The sequence below is a fragment of the Pezoporus wallicus genome, unplaced genomic scaffold, assembly GCF_028554395.1.
Source record: "Pezoporus wallicus isolate ANWC-B61680 ecotype Strahan unplaced genomic scaffold, APGP_CSIRO_Pwel_v1 scaffold_3294, whole genome shotgun sequence".
Classification (NCBI taxonomy): Eukaryota; Metazoa; Chordata; class Aves; order Psittaciformes; family Psittacidae; genus Pezoporus; species Pezoporus wallicus.
The window spans coordinates 10,620,143-10,632,723 of NW_026635478.1; the positions used below are offsets into that span (position 1 = coordinate 10,620,143).

Sequence of the window (12,581 nt, forward strand, 5' to 3'; positions counted from 1 at the left end):
AGCAGAGCTCTATCTCCCTGCCCTGCACCTCGGGCACCCACAGCCACGGAGGGCTCGCTTGTGCCATATCACGAAGGCAGAGACGGGCAGGCACACCCCACCCCACCGCATACCGTACGCGCCCACGGCCGCCCCACACACAGCGAAACAGCCACTACAGCGGGGCAGAGGCCACCCAGCGACCGCCGCCACCCCCCCCCCCACCTTCAGGGCCCCGCCGCTCCTCCTCGGCCCCCTCGGCGCGTCCCGCTCCTGCCTCGGCCATGGCGGGCGGCCCGTGCCACCGCTCCACAGCGCCCCCGGCCCCGGTGGCATGCAGGAGGTGAGCTGAGGTGAGCGTGAGCAGCAGCAGCAGCAGCAGCAGCCGCCGGTCCCGCCGGCCCGGGGGAGGGCTCAGCGGCGCCCCATCGGCCTCCCCCCGCCTTGGCGCCGCCTCAGCAGCGCCGCCATCTTCTCGCGACATTTGGTGCCTTCCCGCGGAGCTGGGCGGTGTTCTCCCGTTCCTTGAGCAGCGGGGATGGGGGAGACGTGGCGTGAGGGCTGAGGCCCGCGGGAGGGGGTTGTGGCAGTTGGAGAGGCCACAGCACACCGCAGCACACCGCAGCACACCACACCGGCCGTGTTGAATGTATGGTGGAGGTGGCCCCGCTCCCTCCTGGTATGTTGCAGAGCCAGGGTAGGAGTGGCCCACTTTGGCCTTTGCTGTCTGGGGAAAAACCTCACAGCAGCCTTCCAGTACATGGGGAGGGACTTATAAAAGCAAATAGTGGTAGAACAAGGAGGAATGGCTTTAAACTAAAAGACATTGGATTTAGACTAGGTTTGAGGAAGAAGCTCTGCACGATGAGGGTGGTGAGGCACTGGCACAGGTTGCCCAGAGAAGCCGTGGCTTGCCTCATCCCTGGCAGTGTTCAAGGCCAGGTTGGATGAGGCTTTGAGCAACCTGCTCTAGTGGAAGGTGTGCCTGCCCATGACAGGGGGGTTGGAACTGGATAAGCTTTAAGGTCCCTTCCAACCCAAACCACTCTGTGATTCCATGAAAATACCAAAATTGCTTTGTACTTGTGAACCTGATAGTTTTCAGGGTACTGTATGGAGGACGCCTTGTCTGAGGAAGAACTGTGATCATGGAATAATTTTAATTATGAAAGGCCTCTGTGGGTCGCCTGGTTCCGTGTGTGGTCAGAGCAGGACAGAGAACAGTCACACCTACCAGTCAAAAAACCACAAAAATAGGGTTAACTTCTAGTAGTATATTAAATTGTGTTAGTAGACTTGGATTAACACTAGATGCACAGGCTGTAGCTATATTTTTTGCTAATGCCAGGAGTGCACTTTTGAAGTGAATCTGCCCATCACCCTCACTGCACTTGGGTTCACATCTTGGAAGAGTCTTGGTGTGTGCGAAGTGTATCGTTTTGAGCAAAGACCTGAAGAAGCACTTTCAAGAACATAACATGCTCCAGCTCTGAACGGACATTGACTCCAGCAGACTCCCTTAGAGCTAGTCTCAAATGAAACCTCTGTAACAGGATGTGGGCATCAGGACCTCAGCAATACCTGTTCCATTTGACAGAACCTCTCTTACTGTCCTGCCCTGCTTGTTAATGTTTAATACACACTGTGCTTGCTCAGTTCCAGTCGTAGGTGTAGTAGAACAGGCTTTCACCTGGACCCACACATCCCTGCCCGCGCCATCTTCATAGGTGCACGTGTGCCCGCTTCTAGCTGGTGAACTCAGGTATGAGTGATTTTTACATGTACAGTGCAGCTGGTATCACTTACCAGTAAGCCTGGATCTAATTATTGGCAATGTGTGTAAAGGAAGCTACTTCTGCAGGTGTACTGTTTAGTGGGCTTTCAGAGCATCTGTTGTTAGTAGTCCTTTGGAAATGACAAAGGTAGCTGTAAGTATTTTAACATTCTTTAATATCTAAGGTGTTAAAATTTACATGAGCTGCTGACACATGCAGCCCTGAACTCCATTTGTGCCATCTTTTATACTCTGTGAAGCTCCCAACACAGTTTACGCTTGACATGGAATCACCCTGTGTATGTGGAAGTGGGCAGCTCAACATCTAGCCCATCATTATGTCCAAGGATTACACATGGCATGTGGAAGTGCCGAATGGGTAAGCAGCTCTAATAGAATATGCTTGCCTGGGCAGGGAATTGTGGGTTCCAGCTGGGGATGTTGCTGAACAAATGTACTGTGACAGTCTCAATGCCCATTTTTTTCGTAAGGTGCTTTGCAAGGTGCCCTTGCAAACTCAGCTTTTCATCTCAGAATTTTAGCTTCTATGCGATCACACAGTTACTATTGCAGTGATACATATATTCCACTAGGCTGGCTTCAGCGGGCCTTACAGAATTTGTATTGGACAATAGCAATTACAAACCATTTCTGCCTTAAGTGAAATAAAAAGCAGTAGGATTAGCTAAAAAACAGGAGCTAGGGTTGCTGTCTTTGAGAAAATCATTATAATTAATGCACATTTGTTTTATTCATGTACTACAACTGATACTGGACAATATTTCTAACACTTTGTTCCTAGGGGTCTTAAATGTCATATTTGGCCCTGGCAAAATACTCTTTTTGCCCCAGTTTTAAAGCTAGGAGTTCCCTCCTCCAGCTTTGCATCACCACTGGACGCCCAAACGTGAGGGAGATTTCAGAAGAGTGAGTCAGTTGTATCGACTAAAACATGTTTGAGAGACTCAGTAACCACAGAACATTGAAGATGGCCATTGTTGCAAAGCTCAGTGAGATAAAGAGTTAAATAGTTTCAGAAAACTGCTTGAACAAACTTAATAGCTTAACAGCTATTAAATACAAAAGCCCTCCATATGAGGACATTCAATGAGGACATTTAAAATGCCTCTTCTTTTTCTTTTTAAGTGACTTACTAGAAACAGAGCTAATGTACCTTATCCATATTTTATTGATTTTTTTTTTAGTGCAGCAATAGAAGTACTTGTAATTCAATGCAGAAATTTTTGGCACTTTATGATATGTCTAGGTCAGAAAATCAGAGCAATCTCTTAGCAGTATTTCTGCCTGTCATGTTGCTTCTGTGCATTTCTCTTGATCTCATGGTCAGTGTCACACCTTGGCACTTAGGGAGTTCTTGTAAACATAATGTGCTCCAAATCATTAACAGAGATTCTAGACATCATTTACTATACTTGTTTCTTATTCAAAGGTGATGACTGGTCTCTATGGAACATCTCATACATCTCGTATATGACAGTAATTGGTCTTTATAACACATAGTTAGCCTTGAGTCTTGGCAGAGTAGGATCCCAGTTTATATAAGGCACTGATTTTGAACAGGCCACACTTGATATTTTTGCCCCATTTTTAGGTGAGCGCTTTCTCTTGAGGAGCCTTTACCTATAAAATACAGAACAGAATGCTTTATGTAAGCCTCTTTTTTCCAAACAACTTATACAACAACTTGCTAAAGGGGTAAAAATAACAATCAAATCTCAGAACAATTAAATAATAGCCTGAGACTAAGCAGTTAAAGAAAGGTCTCTGTATTATTACTCCTTTTTCTTTTCAGTAAATGATTAATGACATCCAAAGCATAGCATGTCTTAGCTGTTACACAGGACATGAGGAGCGTGCAGTCAGCATTTCCCTGAGATACCATCTTGAAGAGGATGCAGATTGCTTTGTGTATTTGCTAGGGCCAGGCTAGCTGCACGCATGCCACACTTAAGAGACTTATTTCGTAAGCTGAAAGTGACTGGACAAAAGCAATCTCCTCCTTTGAGGGAGCACTGGGAGTCTGTGTAATTAGAGTGACCTGTATTGCTTCACTTTGAAAACATACTTGGGTGACTGCTTAGGGTGAGCTAACCAACTTTTTTCTGTTGAAACTTTGTAGCAGTAAACCAAAGTTACTCAGCATACCTGTAAATAAAACCACAGATTTTTCACAGACTTCTCTTCCAGAACACAAGTGTTTGTGGTTTCCCCCCAATCATGGTATTACATGGCTCAAAGTAATGTAAAGAACAATCCCTGTGTCTTGAAATCAAGTGTGTTTTTATACAGGACACCTGAACCAGATAGCTAGTTAGAAGAATGAATACAATAACACACATGCACACACCATGATCAATTTACTTTGAGATTTCCTAACCAAGTTAAAGTAAGTCAAAAAGATTAGCATTTTCCAAAGTGCCTACTTTATTTTGGAGTCCTGGCTGGTGAGGTTTGTCCCCACAAAGTAATTCACTTGCTTGTAAATTTCTTGCCTAAAAGTCTCTCAATTTGATGGTGCCACTTTTGACTTAAAACCAAAATAGTACTCAGTTTTTAAATAGCCTTTTCATTCCTGGCCGAAACTGGTATTTTCTGAATGTATGACAAGAGCCTAACGTCTGATGTGTCTGAAAAACAGTATTGCTGTGACAGAGCTCTACACAAGGATAAATAAAGCTGCTTAAGGCAACTGTTGAAATGAAAAGCAATGGAATTGTGCCCATAGTGTACAACTGGCCACCTCTAAGCTGAGTCCTACCTCTCTAGGCTCAGCAAGATCCCACCCAGTGCCTTTTCTGCTGTGACTAAAGGAGAACAAAACCAGCTGTGAGGGCAGGGCATCTCCAAGGACAAAACATCTTCTCTTGGGTTTGCATGCAACTAATCTGTGAACCTCCAAGCTGTAGTTGTCTCACCCACCTTGCCTGCAAAGGTCCTGACAGTGCCTTACATGACAAAGCTTTCTCCTTGGTTAAAGTCTTAACAAGATTTTCAAGTGTTGATAGCCTTGCATTAAATAGCTGGTATAGGAGCAATGTGAAGATACAGACATGTAAACCACGTGTAGTCAGTCTGTGCCACTGAGTTGAGGCAGACTTAACTGGAGAGGTAAACCCAACAACTGTGGCACAGAGTAGGCCCATAAGTATGTCTAATGTCACTCAGCAGAACTGTGCTCATTGAATGCATCGCATTCATAGTTCACTACCTGAGTATTTCATAAATCAAGAAGTCACGCTGATCCCTCTGCTTCCTAGAATGTGCAAAATCCATACCGGGGCCCAGTTATGTACTATGCTCTTTCAGAAAAAGGCATTAAAATAAATTACACACTTTGCAAAGTTTCCTTGAGGCATTAGTTTCATTTTGTTTATTAAAAAAATAGGTAATATTTTCTTCTTTAATAGCAGAGGTGCCACACAAGTTTGTCTCCATTGTAATGTGAAGCTGCAAGGCATCCTCTTCACGTACTGCCTTTCAACTGACTGAATTGCGTAGGCAGTAGAATCTCCTTGTCTTATTTGTAAAGGATACAGAAGCAGCATCAGCAAACAGCTTGCTTTTGAGACCATCCTTGTTCACTGGTTTCTTTGGACCTTAGATAGGGATCTTCGGCTGACATTAGTGGGAGCTGGACAAGACCTTGCAGGCAGCCTGCTGGATTAAAAATCTTGAGATGCATGTCTGGTTTAACAGTGATTTGCACTGTCATGATCAAAAAGTCACTCAAGTTCTTATCTGACTCTTCATTATTATTAAATAGATACATTGAAGTCAGAAGCAGACTTTGTAGAGAAATAAAGTGTCCAAGAGCAGGACAGCTGTTGCAGTTTTTGAAGAAGTCCTGATGCTAGAGAGACATATCTTCACATCAGTGTTCCCATTTCAAGTCTCAAAGTTTTGTGGATAGCTCCATGTGCACAGGCATGGGGACGGGGATTGTCTTGGCACCTGCTTCCTGTTGGAGCTCCATTACCTTCATATTGGTTTTAGATTAGACATTAGGAAGATTTAGGTAGATTTAGATTAGGTTTTAGGAGGAAGTTCTTCCCTTTGAGGTTGGTGAGGCGCTGGCCCAGGGTGCCTAGAGAAGCTGTGGCTGCCCCAGCCCTGGCAATGTTCAAGGCCAGGTTGGATGGAGCTTGGAGCAACCTGTTCTAGTGGAAGGTGTCCTTGCCCATGGCAGGGGGGTTGGAACTAGATGAGCTTTAAGGTCCCTTCCAACCCAAAACCTTCTGTGATTCTACGATTCCAGCATGAACATCCACACCGACAGGCAGATTCTGAACACGTCCCTGGAAGGAAACAAGGTGTTACATAGGCTTGGTGCATATGTAACACTTGCTATCTGTACCTGCCATCTCTGATTCAAAACGTGGAGCAGGGATTGTGGTTATGCTTTTACACAACAGCTTCAAGGTCACAGCACGTACTCAGCTGATGAGCTGCCCTCTTAACATCATCTAGTTTTGTGGCTAGGAAATGTAAGAGTCAAGTTCAAAGATTTTATCTTTGGAGCATGGAGGATGGGCAGAGACCCCTGGGGGGAAGGAACTGCTACCAACTGAAGGTGGACTGCATGGGGACAGCACGTATAGGGAGCATGTATTCCTAGAGGAGAGAGAAGCAGCAGCAGATGGTGACTCACTAGAAATGGATTAAAGCAGCTGCTACAGAAACAAGATGTGGCATCAAGGGTCAGTTCAAATCAGAAACAGACTGCTTCTAGCAGAGCCTGACTTGATTGGGAAATGAGAAACCTGGGTTAATTTCCCTGCTCAGCATGAGGAGGTTCAAGCCTACACGTCCCATTTCCCCAGAGAACAGTAACCTCCATGCTATCATGTAACCTGGAGAAAGGAGGTGGTGGGAGGAGTAGGAGGCAGTGAGATAAACTCTGCAAGTATGAAGATTCATTTCCCCTCACAGTGACTGTAGAAGTGCGCCTGTGTGAAGAAGTGTACAAATCCCACTGCCATCACTATTGACAGAGAAGAAATTCAGTGTATTATATATATACACACATTAACTTGCCCTTCAACTATCCTAACAGCTCATGTACCTGGTTTCTTTCAGGTAGCAGCTTCTTTGAGGCAGAGTGGTGTTCTGTGAGGCAGAGCCTGAACCCAGCTTGGCTGACCCACTACAGTCCACTGGTACCCACATTTAAAACCTGCTTTCATCTTTGAAATTCAGCTATGGAATAGGAATTACAACCTCTGTAATACTTAAAATTTTCATGCTTGATAAAAAAAAATTACCTTAAAGGTTAAGACCTTCCTGAACTGCAGAGATAAACGTGTCGGACTGGCACTGGAAACCACTATTGTCATCACTCCCAACAGCAAGAAAGACTGTTTTGAATACTTCTCCCTTCTCTTTCCATAAGAAGAGCCTCAGGAAAGATATTTTCTTGTCTAGAGCACAACTGTTTTGCTTATATGCAAGATACATTTTGTAAAAGAATGAAGAAATTAAATATAGTAGGTTTTATACAGCATGTTTTATAAACACTATGTAGTATTTAAAAGTGGTTGATTTAAAAACAAGAAACATTTCTGCACATGATGAATGCATAGCCTTTATATTTGCCATTAAAGTGCTGTATTTTTGAGGAATACTAAATTTGGTAATGCAAGGAGATAAAGAACTAAGCCTGCTTATCCTTACGATACATAGCTCTGAGATATGATGTGGTTACTGAAAAAAATGTGTAATCCCGTCGAATAAAATTTGATACAATTTTAACAGGATTTTACATGTACTGAGAGCAGCAATTCTCAAGTGGAAGGGCCTCCAGAAAGAAAGGCCAGTCACCAGCTGTGAGTTCCACTTTCCTTTCAGCTGCTCAACTCTAATATTTTTACATGACTATTTCACACCTGTGTCTGCGGCTGCTGCTCTAAACTCAGCAAGAAAGAGGGAACAATAGGACAAAATTATTTCTACAGTGAATCAGGCCTCCAACTGCCCACAGAGGCCTTTATTCTATAAATCATGGCCTACAGGGAAGAAGGTCTCTTGTGAAAAGCAATAACCATTGTAGAAGTAACTTCACATGACTGCACTCGGTACAAGATGAGCAATTTCCGTGATCTCTACTTTCTGATTGAGAGAGTAGCGCCACTGGGGTTTTCACTATCCATGGAATTCAGGATGAGATACACAAAACAGCCCCTCAATACCTGAGATGTTGCCCGTTCTGGAAAATAAGCATTTGAAGTACATGGTGTGAAAGAATAAAACCAGCAACTTTACAAAAAGAATGCTACTTTTATTTTCAAATGCTGTAAAAAGCCTCATATAAATTTTTATAATGCTTCTATGTAACTTTCCCAACCACAACTAATGAAACAGTCTAGGAAAAATATAGCAGTTGCCATTTCGACTCCAAGAATGAGCTGCTGAAAGATATCAACATTAAAAGGACAAGGTACAGTATGTTACAATGCTTGTAATTGCTCATATTATTGAAAAAGTGAGAGCACTTCCTAAGCATTAGAGTATAACCGGGCTAAACTGCAGTATTCCCTACTTGCTGCTGCACAGAAAGAAAATCACCTCTTTAGAAGGAGCCGATGCAACACCCTGTGTACTGCTTCTGCCCATTTTTCTTAGTGTGGAGAGCTTTCAGCAAGCCCCTTTGCACTTAGGTGAATTCACCCATGTCAGATGCTATTATTCCATACTGTATCCAACGGCTCAGGTGTTTGAACAATTGACCTATAAAAATAACACATAACTCTCCAGCAAGGCAAATTCAACAGTGCAAATGCGGTATCAACAATATTTGATTTCTGAATGCTGGCAATTTTTTTAACTCCTTTTGCACATGAAACAACCTCTGCTGATGTCCTGGAGCTAAGGCCACTCACTCATGCTGATAGGAGTGCAAAAGCTCAGCTGCGTTTCCCAATCCAAGCTTCCTCCCCAGTTTCAGGGTATTCAGATCCAGGATTTGGATTCAGGCTCACCCCTTCCATCAATGCACTCAAGTTTTCTCTGCTGGTATGGGTTAACTTCCCAGCAAACCTCTGATTACAATTTGCATACACAATTCCACATTTTTAACAGAAGTTAACAAAACATACTTCCAGAAAATAATTTTTCACATGGTTGCAATCATCAAGCCATTTCAGGATCTTTGGTACTCCAAGAATAAGAAAAATAAATGGCACAGTGACAAACATCACCAAAGGAAAACACACAACCATCCAAAGGAATAAGACATAAAATAAACAACAGATATGTTGCACTTCCGTGTTTTGAAGCCAGTGTAGATTAACCTTCTGTTCTTTTTAGTCCATACAGTGTCACAGTTTCAACTTTAAAAAAAACAAACTATCCTAAAAGCAGCAGTTAATATTCTGTTTAACTTGACTTACTGATTAAAATAATGCTGTGCTTAAAAAATCCCAAAACAACCAAAAAACAAACTACCACAATGCAGTTGATGCTAAATAGGCTGCAGGCTGTTTCCCTATGGATATAATTCCTATGTGAGCACTGATATGATTAATCATCCTCAACTTTAAATGAGTATTATCTTTAGTGTTACAAATATGAGGGTTGAGCTGTTTTCCCAGGTTTGTAAACCAGTGAGTATGTACAGACGTTGTTGTTTAATAGCTTTAAATTGTGTATTTATCTCCCCTCCCCTGAACCTTGCAGGATAAAGAAAAAAAATCACCAGTATTTACTCAGCATTTGCAGTTTCCATGAAACTTATCTTGTCTCAGGACATTCAAGCAAAGACTTCTGTTTATATTATGCAAATAGGGTTACTCTGGTCTTTTGAAACGTGTTGTTCGCAGGAATTCCACTTCTGGTGCACACAGTGCCCTATGAATGACATAGGAAATTAAAACTAGGAAAAATTCTATTTTGAATAGCAGTGTCCTTTGCGGCTAAGTTTGCATTGCAGGTATTTTTTGCTCAGGCTCCTCTGTCTTATAGAATGGACTGAAGGCCTTAAAAAAGGGATTTCTTTTCCTGAGAAGCCTCAGAAGCTGCTAGGGCACAGGCAGAATGAAGCCTTAAAGTGTAAAGATGGACTGAAGTGAGTGACCACCTTTGGCCAGTCTTTGGATGGATACAGGCTGAGCTTCACTACACTGAGAAGGCTAAGAACAACACTGGGGAATTGCTGAGGGACCTTGTCACAACCGTATAAGGTCTGGGAAAAACAATGTGGAGATCAATGAACTGTTCCCAGGTAGTGATGAGCATTTAGGCAAAAGCATAAACTGTATAAATTGGATGGTCCTTGAGGCACTGGCTACTCCTCTTTGATGGCCTTAAGACTACAATTTTTTTGCAGAAATGCAGTATAAATAGCATATTAGATGCTTGAAGGGAAACAAAATAATGGAGGAAAGACATCACTGAAGGCCTTGAATCTGGTAGCTGTTGGATCAGGGAAGACCACGTGCACGTGAATGTGCCACATAAATCTGGTTGGCAAGTGTCGGGTTTTTTTTATGCAGAAGATGAACACTGCAGTGTTTTTAAAGCATACAAATAACTCAGAACAGCTGCACCATGGTGCCTAACAGCAATAAATATTTCTGTAATGGCTTTATAAATAGTCCCTTCCATTTTGCTGCAAAAGCCAGTCTAATGGAGCCTTCCCTACTCTATGCAAAAACATCCTGTGCTTCACTCCAATGGGTGCTGCAGAGGTTTTAGAGTGTCTGTCATTTCCGTTCAGAGGAAGACAGCGACAGTGACTCTGCTTGTTTAATTACTAGGGAATTGTTGGTTGCTGCAAATCTCTTTTAACCAGAAAGTGACATCAAAAATCTCTGCTGTATTGTGATAGATCACAAAGTATTGCAGATAATATTCTAGTACAGGCAGAGATTAACAGGTAAATTTGCCAACAACCAGTTAATTGTGAACTGTTGAGGTGTGCAATTCAATCCTCAACCGCTGCTGGGCTGAGAAACAAAACCATACACTGCATATGGAGGGATTTCTGCTTCAGTTTCCTTGACCTAGGAGGAGACCTGTCTCTGCTGCAAATCAGTCATCCGCAGACTGGGGAGAAAAGCAGTTGGATGTTCTGCCTAATTCAGTCATGGATGTTTGCAGTCCTTGGAAACTGGACAGCCGACTCATTGATCCTTTGTAATCCCATGGTCCATGTTAGATGGAGATCCTAGAAGACAATGGAGCCCACAGGAGAGTCTGACACAGGGTATTCTAGAAAGACAAGGCTAAAGCAGGATCCCTTCTGCCTGGAACTTCTCAGGGTGATGAAAAAGGAAAAGCAACAATTTGATCACTCTTATAGAATACATTTTGCACTGACAGAAGAGGCTATTTGAATTACAAGCAGCAAAAAGATGATCTGCTTTACAGCAGAGGCAGGAATGTGGTCCTGGAAACTGCCATCTCTTCAGAACTTGGAATCAGATCTCCCTTCTGTGAAAAATCTTTATGATTTTTACTCAGATTCCTTTTTTCTTCTGAAGTTGCCAAAAGGCATCATCATCTTAAACAGTAATACCCATCAACTATCATTTAAAGCTAAAGTACCACTGAACAGATCACAGGGACAGTCTCACCACCACAGACAGTGGGAAAAGGAAGGAAGAGAAGAAGGAATGATCAGATGATAAAGCCCTCCAGTGCACAAAAGCAAAGGCAGGCAGGGTACAAATAGGCCCACAGGACATTGCTATTTAAAATAACTCAATGTTGCCACACTCATGGGGTATCTGCAGACCACAACTGGAACACCCTGGAGCAACTGTTCAGAGAATTTTGCAAATGTGGACAATGGGTTTTTATACTGCATATCTAAAACCCAGGTAAGCAGTATAGTAACAATGCTGCATAAAAGGATATGTTTTACTCCTGGCTGGATTAGATGGTTTACAGTACAAAAGCCACAGTACAGAGAGGCATAATTAACCGTTATACACACATAGGCAGGGCAGTTAAAGGGATGTATGTTCCTTTTATTCCAGTACCTTTGTATAATAAAGTTAACAAAAATATTCAAATATTAAAAAAAAAAAAAAGAAAAAAAAGAAGGAAAAAAAACCAAACCAGCCAGTTGGCACTGCCAACTAATTCCTGTAGTAGTCTCAGAAATCCTAATCCTGTAGAATTTCCTTGTGAAATTGATGCGCACCAGAGTCAATGTATTGATAACTAATGCCAAGCGGGTCTGGTGATGCAGCTACCTGAGGTTTGTGTTTTTGTATCTTTTGTGGGGTTGTGTTTTGTTTCACAACTTCCCCGCTTTCATGTACGAAGGGATTGAGCCACGCTGCGTGAGCCCTTCAAACCTCTTGTAGGTATAATTGAGGAAAACCCAGTCTTTGGATTTGTAGTCAGGTTCCGTTGTGTTTGGCACTAGAATTCAGAAACACAAGTAAAAACAAAACAATTAAAAGCCAACACTACTTCTGAGAGGACTTTTCACAGAGCACTGATATAAACTGCCTTGAGCTCTTATTCCCCTAGTAAGCAGAAGAAATCCTGTTTCTGATCAAGTCAGTTTGCCTTTTTCAGTATGTCTACACACCCTCACAGGCTCATGGGAGCTTGTTAGCAGACCTTGACAAAAAACTCTTAACACAGCCAACAGGATACACGATTACAGTAAACACATTTAGGATGCTCCATGCACAGCAAACACACGTATACATATTGTGTTATCCTCACCACAAACAGAAGAAAAGGGATATCCAAGTTCTCCCAACAGAATTACATATATCAGACATACTACTTTCCCAGAACTTCCTCCTTCTTACAGCTTCCAGCAAGGTTTGTACAGCCTCTTTTTATTCCATGA

The 12,581-nt window shown here is 42.7% G+C and overlaps 2 protein-coding genes and 1 long non-coding RNA gene across 7 annotated transcripts in view; 1 reads left to right on the forward strand and 2 right to left on the reverse strand.

The window, feature by feature from the left end:
- BMAL2 (basic helix-loop-helix ARNT like 2) overlaps positions 1-349 on the reverse strand; it is a 38,095-nt gene extending 37,746 nt beyond the window's left edge. For all 5 annotated transcript variants that reach the window (XR_008974719.1, XM_057427773.1, XM_057427766.1 and 2 more), the window contains exon 1: positions 205-349. Coding sequence is in view for 4 of the 5 variants with exons in the window: in XM_057427773.1 (XP_057283756.1) it covers positions 205-265 (61 nt within the window). In the remaining variant the exon portion in view is untranslated. The remainder of the gene's footprint in view (positions 1-204) is intronic.
- LOC130609152 (uncharacterized) lies at positions 208-7,441 on the forward strand. The gene is made up of 2 exons (XR_008974724.1): positions 208-332; positions 6,851-7,441. It is a non-coding gene; the product is annotated as an uncharacterized LOC130609152 (long non-coding RNA).
- A 4,273-nt stretch (positions 7,442-11,714) lies between these two features.
- STK38L (serine/threonine kinase 38 like) overlaps positions 11,715-12,581 on the reverse strand; it is a 48,141-nt gene continuing 47,274 nt past the window's right edge. Inside the window, exon 14 of the mRNA XM_057427801.1 lies at positions 11,715-12,139. Coding sequence (XP_057283784.1) covers positions 12,012-12,139 — 128 coding nt within the window. The 3' untranslated portion in view covers positions 11,715-12,011. The remainder of the gene's footprint in view (positions 12,140-12,581) is intronic.